Source organism: Oncorhynchus gorbuscha, linkage group LG18 (assembly GCF_021184085.1).
Source record: "Oncorhynchus gorbuscha isolate QuinsamMale2020 ecotype Even-year linkage group LG18, OgorEven_v1.0, whole genome shotgun sequence".
NCBI lineage: Eukaryota > Metazoa > Chordata > Actinopteri > Salmoniformes > Salmonidae > Oncorhynchus > Oncorhynchus gorbuscha.
In genome coordinates this window covers 77,185,659-77,199,792 of record NC_060190.1, presented here as the reverse complement: position 1 = coordinate 77,199,792, position 14,134 = coordinate 77,185,659, and the positions used below count along the sequence as shown (strand labels likewise).

The window sequence follows — 14,134 nt, the reverse complement described above, 5'->3', positions numbered from 1 at the left end:
TAGGAAGATCTAAAGAGATAGTGATTGAAGCAGAGTACAAGGAGTACTGACCTAGGATCTGCCCATATAATCATACTGATTATGATCTAAAAAGGAAAACAAAGGGGGGAACTGATCCTAGATCAGCACTAATACTCTGAGATTCTTTGTGGATAAGGGCCCAGAGAAGATAGAGATTGAAGCTAAGCGGACAAGCGTGGGCCAAGACAACAGTAGCTGTACCTGTCCGTTTTCAGTGATGTTGGGGTACATAGCGGAGCTGGGTCTCTCACGGTGCAGAGGCAGCAGCATCAACATCTCACGGTTGTGTCTGTATTTTTCTGGCAGCGACGGGGAGCCTACCACAGAGGGCAGAGGACACAGAGAATCGAAATTAGACAAAGATACTGAGAGGAGACAGAGAGGAACACAGCATCACAACTAGACAGAGATACTGAGAGGAGACAGAGATACTGAGATGAGACAAGAGAGGAACAGAACATCACAACTAGACAGAGATCAGAGCATCGAAACTAGCCACACATTGTAGGGGTTTGAACCCATTGCTAGTATGATCTGACTACAGTAGACAACCTACCTCTGATACTGTTGGGGGCAGAGTTCATCATCTGGGAGGGGGCTGAGTGGGTGGAGCTCAGACTGGAGGATGAAGGACTGGGCTGAGACAAGAAAGAGAAAATATACTTACAGTAAATGAGCCAGAAACCAGATTATTTACAGTAAATGAGCCATGAACCAGATTATTTACAGTAAATGAGCCAGAAACCAGAATATTTACAGTAAATGAGCCATAAACCAGATGATCTACAGTAAATGATCCATAAACCAGATTATTTACAGTAAATGATCCAAAAAGCAGATTATTTACAGTAAATGAGCCAGAAACCAGATTATTTACAGTAAATTATCCAAAAACCAGATTATTTAAAGTAAATGAGCCAGAAACCAGATTATTTACAGTAAAATGAGACAGAAACCAGATTATTTACAATAAATGAGCCAGAAACCAGAATATTTACAGTAAATGAGCCATAAACCAGATTATCTACAGTAAATGAGCCATAAACCAGATTATTTACAGTAAATGAGACATAAAACAGATTATTTACAGTAAATGAGCCATAAACCAGACATAAAACAGATCATTTACAGTAAATGAGCCATAAACCAGATTATTTACAGTAAATGAGCCAAAAACCAGATTATTTACAGTAAATGAGACAGAAACCAGATTATTTACAGTAAATGAGCCATAAACCAGATTATTTACAGTAAAATGAGACAGAAACCAGATTATTTACAGTAAATTATTCAAAAAACAGATTATTTACAGTAAAATGAGACAGAAACCAGATTATTTACATTAAATGGGCCAGAAAACAAATGGTTTACTTTATTCCAGAAATAATCTCTCGTCTGTTAAATAGAAGTAAAGGATCATCCAACCAATGCAGAGTCATTGTGGTTTTAGCAACTTTATCAGCTTCACCTGTAGTCATTTAGGACCATAGACTTTCTGTGTTCCCCATGCAGGTCTAATTTAGCATCTGGCCCTTACTTAGCAGATAGTTAACTGTATTTCATTGGGCAGAGTCTTCTGTGGGAATAAGAATTATAAAATAACTTTATTATCCATCATGCGAAGGAGTTTACAGGTACAGTGAGGTGGGTACAGTGGATACAGTACAGTGAGGTGGGTACAGTGGGTACAGTACAGTGAGGTGGGTACAGTGGGTAGAGTACAGTGAGGTGGGTACAGTACAGTGAGGTGGGTACAGTGGGTACAGTACAGTGAGGTGGGTACAGTACAGTGAGGTGGGTACAGTACTGTGAGGTGGGTACAGTGGGTACAGTACAGTGAGGTGGGTACAGTGGGTACAGTACCGTGAGGTGGGTACAGTGGGTACAGTACAGTGAGGTGGGTACAGAGGATACAGTACAGTGAGGTGGGTACAGTGGGTACAGTACAGTGAGGTGGGTACAGTGGATACAGTACAGTGACGTGGGTACAGTGGGTACAGTACAGTGAGGTGGGTACAGTGGGTACAGTACAGTGAGGTGGGTACAGTGGGTACAGTACAGTGAGGTGGGTACAGTGGGTACAGTACAGTGAGGTGGGTACAGTGGGTACAGTACAGTGAGGTGGGTACAGTGGGTACAGTACAGTGAGGTGGGTACAGTACAGTGAGGTGGGTACAGTACCGTGAGGTGGGTACAGGGGATACGGTACAGTGAGGTGAGTACAGCGGGTACGGTACAGTGAGGTGGGTACAGTGGGTACGGTACAGTGAGGTGGGTACAGTGGGTACAGTACAGTGAGGTGGGTACAGTGGGTACAGTACAGTGAGGTGGGTACAGTGGGTACAGTACAGTGAGGTGGGTACAGTGGGTACAGTACAGTGAGGTGGGTACAGTGAGGTGGGTACAGCGGGTACAGTACAGTGAGATGGGTACGGTACAGTGAGGTGGGTACAGTGGGTACAGTACAGTGAGGTGGGTACAGTGGGTACAGTACAGTGAGGTGGGTACAGTACAGTGAGGTGGGTACAGTACAGTGAGGTGGGTACAGTGGGTACAGTACAGTGAGGTGGGTACAGTGGGTACAGTACAGTGAGGTGGGTACAGTACAGTGAGGTGGGTACAGTGGGTACAGTGAGGTGGGTACAGTACAGTGAGGTGGGTACAGTGAGGTGGGTACAGTGAGGTGGGTAGTGAGGTGGGTACAGTACAGTGAGGTGGGTACGGTACAGTGAGGTGGGTACAGTGAGGTGAGTACAGCGGGTACGGTACAGTGAGGTGGGTACAGTGGATACGGTACAGTGAGGTGGGTACAGTGGGTACGGTACAGTGAGGTGGGTACAGTGGATACGGTACAGTGAGGTGGGTACAGTGGATATGGTACAGTGAGGTGGGTACAGCGGATACGGTACAGTGAGGTGGGTACGGTACAGTGAGGTGGGTACAGCGGGTACGGTACAGTGAGGTGGGTACAGTGGATACGGTACAGTGAGGTGGGTACAGTGGGTACGGCACAGTGAGGTGGGTACGGTACAGTGAGGTGGGTACAGCGGGTACGGTACAGTGAGGTGGGTACAGTGGATACGGTACAGTGAGGTGGGTACAGCGGGTACGGTACAGTGAGGTGGGTATGGTACAGTGAGGTGGGTACAGCGGGTACGGTACAGTGAGGTGGGTACAGTGGATACGGTACAGTGAGGTGGGTACAGTGGGTACGGTACAGTGAGGTGGGTACGGTACAGTGAGGTGGGTACAGCGGGTACGGTACAGTGAGGTGGGTACAGTGGATACGGTACAGTGAGGTGGGTACAGTGGATACGGTACAGTGAGGTGGGTACAGTGGATACGGTACAGTGAGGTGAGTACAGCGGGTACGGTACAGTGAGGTGGGTACAGTGGGTACGGTACAGTGAGGTGGGTACAGAGGGTACGGTACAGTGAGGTGGGTACAGTGGGTACGGTACAGTGAGGTGGGTACAGTGGGTACGGTACAGTGAGGTGGGTACAGTACAGTGAGGTGGATACAGTGGGTATGGTACATTGAGGTGGGTACAGTGAGGTGGGTACAGTGGTTACGGTACAGTGAGGTGGGTACAGTGGGTACGGTACAGTGAGGTGGGTACAGCGGGTACGGTACAGTGAGGTGGGTACAGTGGGTACGGTACAGTGAGGTGGGTACAGTGGGTACGGTACAGTGAGGTGGGTACAGTGGGTACGGTACAGTGAGGTGGATACCGTGGGTATGGTACATTGAGGTGGGTACAGTGAGGTGGGTACAGTGGGTACGGTACAGTGAGGTGGGTACAGCGGGTACAGCAGGCACTGCCCTGGCGTAGAGACATACCTGCATACGGTAGACGTCCTCGGGGTGTTCCATCACCACGCTGTCCGTCAGGATCACCAGGTTACCCGTCTCGCTGGAGGTGTGAGAGGACAGTGAGGAGGACGACTGGCGGATAGACCCCAGCAGATTCAGTGGACTGGAGGAGAGAGAGAGAGAGAGAGAGAGAGAGAGGGAGAGAGAGGAGAGAGAGGAGCAGGAGAATGGAGAGGGAGGGTTGTGGAGGGGGGAGTGAGGGGTGGAGAGAGGGGTGAGGAAAGGTTGGGGATGGGTTGGAGGGAGGGAGGGAGGGAGGGAGGGAGAAAAGGTTGGAGAGGGGTGGGAGGGAGGGAGGAAAGGTTGGGGATGGGTTGGAGGGAGGGAGGGAGGGAGGAGGGAGGGAGGGAGGAAAGGTTGGAGAGGGGTGGGAGGGAGGGAGGGGTTGGAGGGAGAGAAGGTTCGGGGAGGGGTGGGAGGGAGGGAAGGAAAATTTGTGCCGTGACTCATGAGAGCACTGAAATCACCTGTGGTAGAGGAAGGGAATTGTATGCATGCCTGCGTGTGTGTGACCATATCTCCGTGTGTGTGTGTGACCATATCTGTGTGTGTGTGTGACCATATCTCTGTGTGTGTGTGTGACCATATCTGTGTGTGTGTGTGTGTGACCATATCCCTGTGTGTGTGTGACCATATCTCTGTGTTTATGCCTCACCTGTGCCTGTGAATGAGTTTGAAGCTGTCAGGGCTCATGGGGCTGGGCGTAGCCAGGATGCCTCTTGTGGTGCTGACACTAGAACAGGCAGGACTCAGCTTGTCCAGTCCCGGCAGACCCTGTAGAGAGAGAAAGCACTAAATAAACGTCCCTTTTTCAGGACCCCGTCTTTCAAAGATAATTCGTAAAAATCCAAATAACTTCATTGTAAAGGGTTTAAACACTGTTTCCCATGCTTGTTCAATGAACCATAAACAATTAATGAACATGCACCTGTGGAACAACGGTCGTTAAGACACTAACAGCTTACAGACGGTAGGCAATTAAGGTCACATTTATGAAAACTTAGGACACTAAAGAGGCCTTTCTACTGATTCTGAAAAACACCAAAATAAAGATTTCCAGTGTCCCTGCTCATCTGCGAGAACGTGTCTTAGGCATGCTGCAAGGAGGCATAAAGATGTGGCTAGGGCAATAAATTGCAATGTCTGTACTGTGAGATGCCTAAGACAGCGCTACAGGGAGACAGGACGGACAGCTGATCGTCCTCACAGTGGCAGACCACGTGTAATAACACCTGCACAGGATCGGTACATCCGAACATGATACCTGCGGGACAGGTACAGGATGGCAACAACAACTGCCAGAGTTACACCAGGAATGCACAATCCTTCCATCAGTGCTCAGACTGTCCGCAATAGGCTGAGAGGTTGGACTGAGGGCTTGTAGGCTGTTGTAAGACATCACCAGCAACAATGTCGCCTATGGACACAAACCCACCGTCGTTGGACCAGACAGGACTGGCTGATGAGACAGGACTTCACTGATGAGTTGCGGTTTTGTCTCACCAGGGGTGATGGTCGGATTCGCTTTTATCGTTGAAGGAATGAGCGTTACACCGACGCCTGTACTCTGGAGCGGGATCAATTTGGAGGTGGAGGGTCCGTCATGGTCTGGGGCGATGCGTCACAGAATCATCGGACTGAGCTTGTTGTCATTGCAGGCAATCTCAACGCTGTGCGTTACAGGGAAGAAATCTTCCTCCCTCATGTGGTACCCTTCCTGCAGGCTCATCCTGACATGACCCTCCAGCATGACAATGCTACCAGCCATACTGCTCATTCTGTGCGTGATTTCCTGCAAGACAGGAATGTCAGTGTTCTGCCATGGTCAGCGAAGAGCCGTGATCTCAATACCATTGAGCACATCTGGGACCTGTTGGATCGGAGGGTGAGGGCTAGGGACATTCCCCCCCAAAATGTCTGGGGAACTTGAAGGTGCCTTGGTGGAAGAGTGGGGTAACATCTCACAGCAAGAACTGGCAAATCCGGTGCAGTCCATGAGGAGGAGATGCACTGCAGTACTTAATGCAGCTGGTGGCCACACCAGATACTGACTGTTACTTTTGATTTTAACCCCGCCCTTTGTTCAGGGACACATTATTCCATTTCTGTTAGTCACATGTCTGTGGAACTTGTCAGCATCCCTCCATCCGGCAAGTAGTGCGGAAAACGCTCTCTGGAGATTTATGTGTATGATTGAATATCTGACTGAAGATACTTCTAGAAACAACTTCACCAGACAGAAGTGGATAAGGCTCAAAGGACACATATTGAGAGACTGCTGAAAAATAAGCCATTCACTTAGAGACTGCTGAAAAAAGCCACTGACATAGAGACTGCTGAAAAAAGCCACTGACATAGAGACTGCTGAAAAAGTCACTCACATAGAGACTGCTCCTCATCATCTGGAACTGATCTATCAGCTTCTTGTGCAGGGGACGCATTTCAGGGTGCACCAGCTTGTCGTGGACCGCAAGCCCCGCCCCCAGGATGTAAACCTACAACAGCAGACAGCAACAACTTCAGTGAGTTTCAGTTTATTGCCACATTTTAATTTGATCTCAACATTAAGATACAGACAGATAAGATACAAAGAGACCAAGACTGTACCTGTTCCTGCATGAGGTCTTTGAGGGCAGTGATCTTCTCTGTGTCTTCTGGGTGGCTGCTGATGTACTCCTTATCAAAGAACGCCTGGTTGAGAGAGAGACAAGACAGACAGACATACGGGATGTAAGGGGACGGTATATCAAAGAAAATACCCCCGAAAGTATATTCTAAAACGAGCAAGAGTTGTGTGTTCCTCAGAGACTCCAGCCCCTATCAACCAAGGCATGCCTCAAAGTTTAGCCCTGGGACCCCTGCTGTTCATCCACCCCAGCCCCTGTCAACCAAGGCATGCCTCAAGGTTTAGTCCTGGGACCCCTGCTGTTCATCCACCCCAGCCCCTGTCAACCAAGGCATGCCTCATGGTTTAGCCCTGGGACCCCTGCTGTTCATCCTGCCCCTGGGCACCCCCTGGGACCCCTGCTGTTCATCCACCCCAGCCCCTGTCAACCAAGGCATGCCTCAAGGTTTAGCCCTGGGACCCCTGCTGTTCATCCACCCCAGCCCCTGTCAACCAAGGCATGCCTCAAGGTTTAGTCCTGGGACCCCTGCTGTTCATCATCTACATGCTTCCCTCCACTCTTCAGGTTTAGGACAAAATGTGTCTGCATTTGAAAAGACAGAGTTTTTTATTGAACAAATTCAGTTATGTTTATCCCAATTGTTTCAGTTTAAGATTATTATTTTTTTTTTACAGAATCGGCTAAATTAATACATCCCTGATCACACGCACACACAGTTCACTTTCATAGAAACCACGTAAAAAAGCATGATCCCTTGGTCGTTGTATTCCTTCTCACATCTGCACGATGTCCTCGCACCTTTTCCCTTTGCTTGTGGACTTCAGTGCATCAGCGGTCTGCGACCAGACGAATAAACCTTTCCAAGACAAACCTTCATATCATAACTGCTAACTGCTACACCAAGCCTACATCGTTGTCATCGTATTAACATCATAGTGAACATAGTTTCTAGAACTAATACATTAGTAAACCCGCTACAATCACGCAGTACAGTGTACAGTCAGCAGCAAGCAGTTTAGCAGTTACACCGACGGGCCTCAGTGGCAATAAATTAATAAAACCCAACTTGGAAGAGTTCCAGTGTTGGATAGCCATAGCCAGCTAGCTAACATAGCATCACACTCAATTTGTGCTGGTTAGGCAAACTAGCTAGCAGCATTTGCCAGCTAAGTGAAAGGGAAAGTTAAAAAATACAACCAAATATAGGTCTCTCTCCTCCTTAATTTTGGAAGAAATGAATTTGTTAAAAACTGATCAACTACTCTCTATCTCTCTCTCTGAGTCAACTACTCACCATATTTTATGCACTGCAGTGCTAGCTAGCTGTAGCTTATACTTTCAGTACTAGATTAATTTGATTGGGTGAACAACATGTCAGTTCATGCTGCAAGAGCTCTGATAGGTTGGAAGACGTCCTCTGGAAGTTGTCATAATTACTGTGTATGTCTATGGAAGGGGGTGAGCACCATGAACCTCCTAGGTTGTGTATTGAAGTCAATGTAACCAGAGGAGGATGGAGGATAGCTGTCCTCCGGCTACACCATGGTGCTATCCTACAGAGTGCTGTTGAGGCTACTGTAGACCTTCATTGACAAAAAATGTGTTTTAATAAATTATTTGGTGACGTGAATATATTTAGTAAAGTTTTATCTAAAAAGGTAACATTTTTAAATATTGGACTATTTTTATGAAATTCACTCTTATTGAGGACTCTCCCCTGGTTCTATGGTGGCACCAACCTCCTGGTATCTGGCGATGCCCCCGTTGACGGCAGCATCAATGACCCCATTGAGACACATGGACAGCAGGTTGATGTTGCCATGGAGCTGCTTGTGTTGGTACTGGCTGATCAGGGTCCGCAGTTCATGGTTCTTGTTCTCCACCACGTAGATGGCATTCTCCAGAGGACTCACCTCCACCTAGACAACACACACAACAGAAGTACTGTAACAGGACCTGAGGAGGAGGAACAGGAAGCAGAGGACTGACTTCCACATTTTATTTGTCACATTCTCCGAATACAAAATAAATCCTGACTTACCCTTAACCAAAAATGTAGCACAAGTTCAAGTTAATCAAATATTTACTAAATTAACTAAAGTAATAAAAATAAAATCAAAAGTAACACAAAATGACAATAACAATAACGAGGCTATATATCGAGTCATTGTGTTGGGATACAGGTTAGTCGAGGTCATTTGTACATGTAGGTGGGGGTAAAGTTACTATTCATGGATAATAAACAGCGAGTAGCAGCAGTGTAAAAACAAAGGGGGGTCAATGTAAATAGTCCTGGTGGCCATTTGATTAATTCTTCAGCAGTCTCATGACTTGGTGGTAGAAGCTGTTAAGGAGCCCATTTGGTCCTTGACTTGGGGCTCTGGTACTGCTTGCCGTGCAGCAGCAGAGAGAACAGTCCACGACTTCGATGACTGGAGTCTCCTTTTCCTGTAGTCCACGATCATCTCCTTTGACTTCCTCACATTGAGGGAGAGGTTGTTGTCTTGGCACCACATGGCCAGGTCTCTGACCTCCTCCCTATAGAACGTCTCATAGTTGTCGGTGGTCAGGCCTACCACTGTTGTGTCATCAGCTGTCTCGTCGTTGTCAGGGATCAGGAAAACAACTGTGTCGTCTGCAAGGTCAATGATGGTGTTGGAGTTGTGCTTGACCATGCAGTTGTGGGTGAACAGGGAGTACAGGAGGGGACTGAGCACGCATCCCTGAAGGACCCCCGGGTTAAGGATCAGCTTGGCGGATGTGTTGCTACCTACCCTCACCACCTGGGGGCAGCCCGTCAGGAAGTCCAGGATCCAGTTGCAGAGGGAGGTGTCCCAGGGTCCTTAGTGATGAGCTTTGAGGGCACTCTGGTGTTGAATGCTGAGCTGTAGTCAATGAACAGCATTTTCACAAAGTTGTTCCTTTTGTCCAGGTGGGAAAGGGCAGTGTGGAGTGTGATTGAGATTGCGTCATCTGTGGATCTGTTGGGACAGTATGCCAATTGGAGAGGGTCTAGCTTTTCCAGGATGATTGTGTTGATGTGAGCCATGACCAGCCTTTCAAAAACTTCATGGCTACTGACGTGAGCGCTACGGTGCGGTAGTCATTTAGGCAGGTTACCTTCGCACTCTTGGGCACAGGGACTATGGTTGTCTGCTTGAAACATGTAGGTACTACAGACTCGGTCAGGGAGAGGTTGAAAATGTTAGTGAAGACACTTGACAGTTGGTCCGCGCATGCTCTGAGTTCACAACCTCGTAATCCGTTTGGCCCTGCGGCTTTGTGAATGTTGACCTGTTTAAAGGTCCTGCTCATCACATCGGCTGCGGAGAGCATGATCACACAGTCATCCAGAACAGCTGAGGCTCTCATGCATGTTTCAGTGTTACTTGCCTCTAAGCGAGCATAGAAGTAATTTAGCCTTCGTCGTCCCGGGAACAGCTGATGCTCTCATGCACGCTACATTACATCCTCATCACAGACAGATGTAACACTTTTTTCCATCTGCAGTACCAAAGCACCAACACAGGTCTAATAATAATAATAATATCAGCCATTTCACAGAAACTCTAATCCAAAAACGACATGCATTTTACACATGGGTGTTCCGGGGAATGGAACCCACCATACGCTACCAACTGAGCTACAGTATTACTGTCACGGCTATGTAGTGTCACTCACCAGCTCTCTCTTCTCCACCTCAAACCAGCGGGAGATACCAGGAAGAGGATGTGTGAGGATCAGCGTAGTCCTCTCGATCCACAAGCTCTTGAACTCGTTCTCTCGGTCTTTGGATCCTTTGTGGAAGGGCCGGTCGTATCGAAAGCGGCGCACGTTGTTGACACGGTAGAAGCTCTTGATGCGGTCTGGAACGCGGTCCATTTGGAGAATTTTGACATTCTCCGGAACCGGCGTCACCGCATAGATCTGCAGGTCTGAGAGGTACCGCGTCAAGGAAAAGATGCCTGGGTGGGAGTGTGTTTTCCATTTGGAATACACATACATGTGAGCAAGTATGATACACCACTCCACCACACACACACATACATATACACCAAGTGTACAACACATTAAGAAAACCTGGCCAAGCATAGAGTCCAGGTGAATCCAGGTGAAAGCTATGATCCCTTATTGATGTCACTTGTCAAATCCACTTCAATCAGTGTAGATGAAGGAGAGGAGACAGGGTTAAAGAAGGACTTTTAACCCTTGAGACAATTGAGACATGGATTGTGTAAGTATTGTGTATGCGTGCCATTCAGAGGGTGAATGGACAAGACAACTGCCTTTAAACGGGGTATGGTAGTAGGCACCAGGCTACTATGGTAGTAGGCACAAGGCTACTATGGTAGTAGGTACCAGGCTACTATGGTAGTAGGCACCAGGCTACTATGGTAGTAGGCACAAGGCTACTATGGTAGTAGGTACCAGGTTACTATGGTAGTAGGCACCAGGCTACTATGGTAGTAGGCACCAGGCTACTATGGTAGTAGGCACCAGGCTACTATGGTAGTAGGCACCAGGCTACTATGGTAGTAGGCACCAGGCTACTATGGTAGTAGGCACCAGGCTACTATGGTAGTAGGCACCAGGCTACTATGGTAGTAGGCACAAGGCTACTATGGTAGTAGGTACCAGGCTACTATGGTAGTAGGCACCAGGCTACTATGGTAGTAGGTACCAGGCTACTATGGTGTAGGCACCAGGCTACTATGGTAGTAGGCACCAGGCTACTATGGTAGTAGGCACCAGGCTACTATGGTAGTAGGCACCAGGCTACTATGGTAGTAGGCACCAGGCTACTATGGTAGTAGGCACCAGGCTACTATGGTAGTAGGCACCAGGCTACTATGGTAGTAGGCACCAGGCACACCGGTTTGTGTCAAGAACTGCAACGCCACTGGGTTTATCACGCTCAACAGTTTCCCGCGTGTATCAAGAATGGTCCACCACCCAAAGGACATTCAGCCATCTTGACACAACTGTGGGAATCATTGGAGTCAACTTGGGCCAGCATCCCTGGGGAACGCTTTCGACACCTTGTAGAGTTCCTGCCCCGACGAATTGAGGCTGTTCTGAGGACAAAAAAGGGGGGTGCAACTCAATATTAGGAAGGTGTTCCTCAGTGCACACACACACACACACACACACACACACACACACACACACACACACACACACACACACACACACACACACACACACACACACACACACACACACACACACACACACACACACACACACACACACACACACACACACACAAATCAAATCAAATGTTATTTGTCACATACACATGGTTAGCAGATGTTAATGCGAGTGTAGCGAAATGCTTGTGCTTCTAGTTCCGACAATGCAGTGATAACCAACAAGTAATCTAACTAACAATTCCAAAACTACTGTCTTATACACAGTGTAAGGGGATAAGGAACATGTACATAAGGATATATGAATGAGTGATGGTACAGAGCAGCATACAGTAGATGGTATCGAGTACAGTATATACATATGAGATGAGTGTGTAGACAAAGTAAACAAAGTGGCATAGTTAAAGTGGCTAGTGATACATGTGTTACATAAGGATGCAGTCGATGATGTAGAGTACAGTATATACATATGCATATGAGATGAATAATGTAGGGTAAGTAACATTATATAAGGTAGCATTGTTTAAAGTGGCTAGTGATATATTTACATCATTTCCCATCAATTCCCATTATTAAAATGGCTGGAGTTGGGTCAGTGTCAATGACAGTGTGTTGGCAGCAGCCACTCAGTGTTAGTGGTGGCTGTTTAACAGTCTGATGGCCTTGAGATAGAAGCTGTTTTTCAGTCTCTCGGTCCCAGCTTTGATGCACCTGTACTGACCTCGCCTTCTGGATGATAGCGGGGTGAACAGGCAGTGGTTCTGGTTGATGTCCTTGATGATCTTTATGGCCTTCCTGTAACAACGGGTGGTGTAGGTGTCCTGGAGGGCAGGTAGTTTGCCCCCGGTGATGCGTTGTGCAGTCCTCACTACCCTCTGGAGAGCCTTACGGTTGAGGGCGGAGCAGTTGCCGTACCAGGCGGTGATACAGCCCGCCATGATGCTCTCGATTGTGCATCTGTAGAAGTTTGTGAGTGCTTTTGGTGACAAGCCGAATTTCTTCAGCCTCCTGAGGTTGAATAGGCGCTGCTGCGCCTTCTTCACGACGCTGTCAGTGTGAGTGGACCAATTCAGTTTGTCTGTGATGTGTATGCCGAGGAACTTAAAACTAGCTACCCTCTCCACTACTGTTCCATCGATGTGGATAGGGGGTGTTCCCTCTGCTGTTTCCTGAAGTCCACAATCATCTCCTTAGTTTTGTTGACGTTGAGTGTGAGGTTATTTTCCTGACACCACACTCCGAGGGCCCTCACCTCCTCCCTGTAGGCAATCAAGCCTACCACTGTTGTGTCTCCGCAAACTTGATGATTGAGTTGGAGGCGTGCGTGGCCACGCAGTCGTGGGTGAACAGGGAGTACAGGAGAGGGCTCAGAACGCACCCTTGTGGGGCCCCCGTGTTGAGGATCAGCGGGGAGGAGATGTTGTTGCCTACCCTCACCACCTGGGGCGGCCCGTCAGGAAGTCCAGTACCCAGTTGCACAGGGGCGGGGTCGAGACCCAGGGTCTCGAGCTTGATGACGAGCTGGAGGGTACTATGGTGTTGAATGCCGAGCTGTAGTCGATGAACGCGCTTCTCACATAGGTATTCCTCTTGTCCAGGTGGGTTAGGGCAGTGTGCAGTGTGGTTGAGATTGCATCGTCTGTGGACCTATTTGGGCGGTAAGCAAATTGGAGTGGGTCTAGGGTGTCAGGTAGGGTGGAGGTGATATGGTCCTTGACTAGTCTCTCAAAGCACTTCATGATGACGGAAGTGAGTGCTACGGGGCGGTAGTCGTTTAGCTCAGTTACCTTAGCTTTCTTGGGAACAGGAACAATGGTGGCCCTCTTGAAGCATGTGGGAACAGCAGACTGGTATAGGGATTGATTGAATATGTCCGTAAACACACCGGCCAGCTGGTCATGCTCTGAGGGCGCGGCTGGGGATGCCGTCTGGGCCTGCAGCCTTGCGAGGGTTAACACGTTTAAATGTCTTACTCACCTCGGCTGCAGTGAAGGAGAGACCGCATGTTTCCGTTGCAGGCCGTGTCAGTGGCACTGTATTGTCCTCAAAGATTTAGTCTGCCTGGGAGCAAGACATCCTGGTCCGTGACTGGGCTGGATTTCATCTTGTAGTCCGTGATTGACTGTAGACCCTGCCACATGCCTCTTGTGTCTGAGCCATTGAATTGAGATTCCACTTTGTCTCTGTACTGGCGTAGCTTGTTTAATAGCCTTACGGAGGGAATAGCTGCACTGTTTGTATTCAGTCATGTTGCCAGACACCTTGCCCTGATTAAAAGCAGTGGTTCGCGCTTTCAGTTTCACGCGAATGCTGCCATCAATCCACGGTTTCTGGTTAGGGAATGTTTTTATCTTTGCTATGGGAACGACATCTTCGACGCACGTTCTAATGAACTACACCGAATCAGCGTGTTCGTCAATATTCCCATCTGACGCAATTGTCCCAGTCCACGTGATGGAAGC

General features: G+C 48.2%; 1 protein-coding gene across 9 annotated transcripts in view; it reads right to left on the bottom strand.

The window, feature by feature from the left end:
- LOC124004047 (dedicator of cytokinesis protein 3-like) overlaps positions 1-14,134 on the bottom strand; it is a 465,878-nt gene that overhangs the window by 28,955 nt on the left and 422,789 nt on the right. For all 9 annotated transcript variants that reach the window (XM_046312789.1, XM_046312790.1, XM_046312794.1 and 6 more), the window contains 8 exons: positions 10,204-10,457; positions 8,262-8,441; positions 6,503-6,586; positions 6,277-6,390; positions 4,551-4,669; positions 3,863-3,998; positions 578-659; positions 223-338 (listed from right to left, as the gene is read on the bottom strand). In XM_046312789.1, coding sequence (XP_046168745.1) covers positions 223-338; positions 578-659; positions 3,863-3,998; positions 4,551-4,669; positions 6,277-6,390; positions 6,503-6,586; positions 8,262-8,441; positions 10,204-10,457 — 1,085 coding nt within the window. The remainder of the gene's footprint in view (positions 1-222; positions 339-577; positions 660-3,862; positions 3,999-4,550; positions 4,670-6,276; positions 6,391-6,502; positions 6,587-8,261; positions 8,442-10,203; positions 10,458-14,134) is intronic.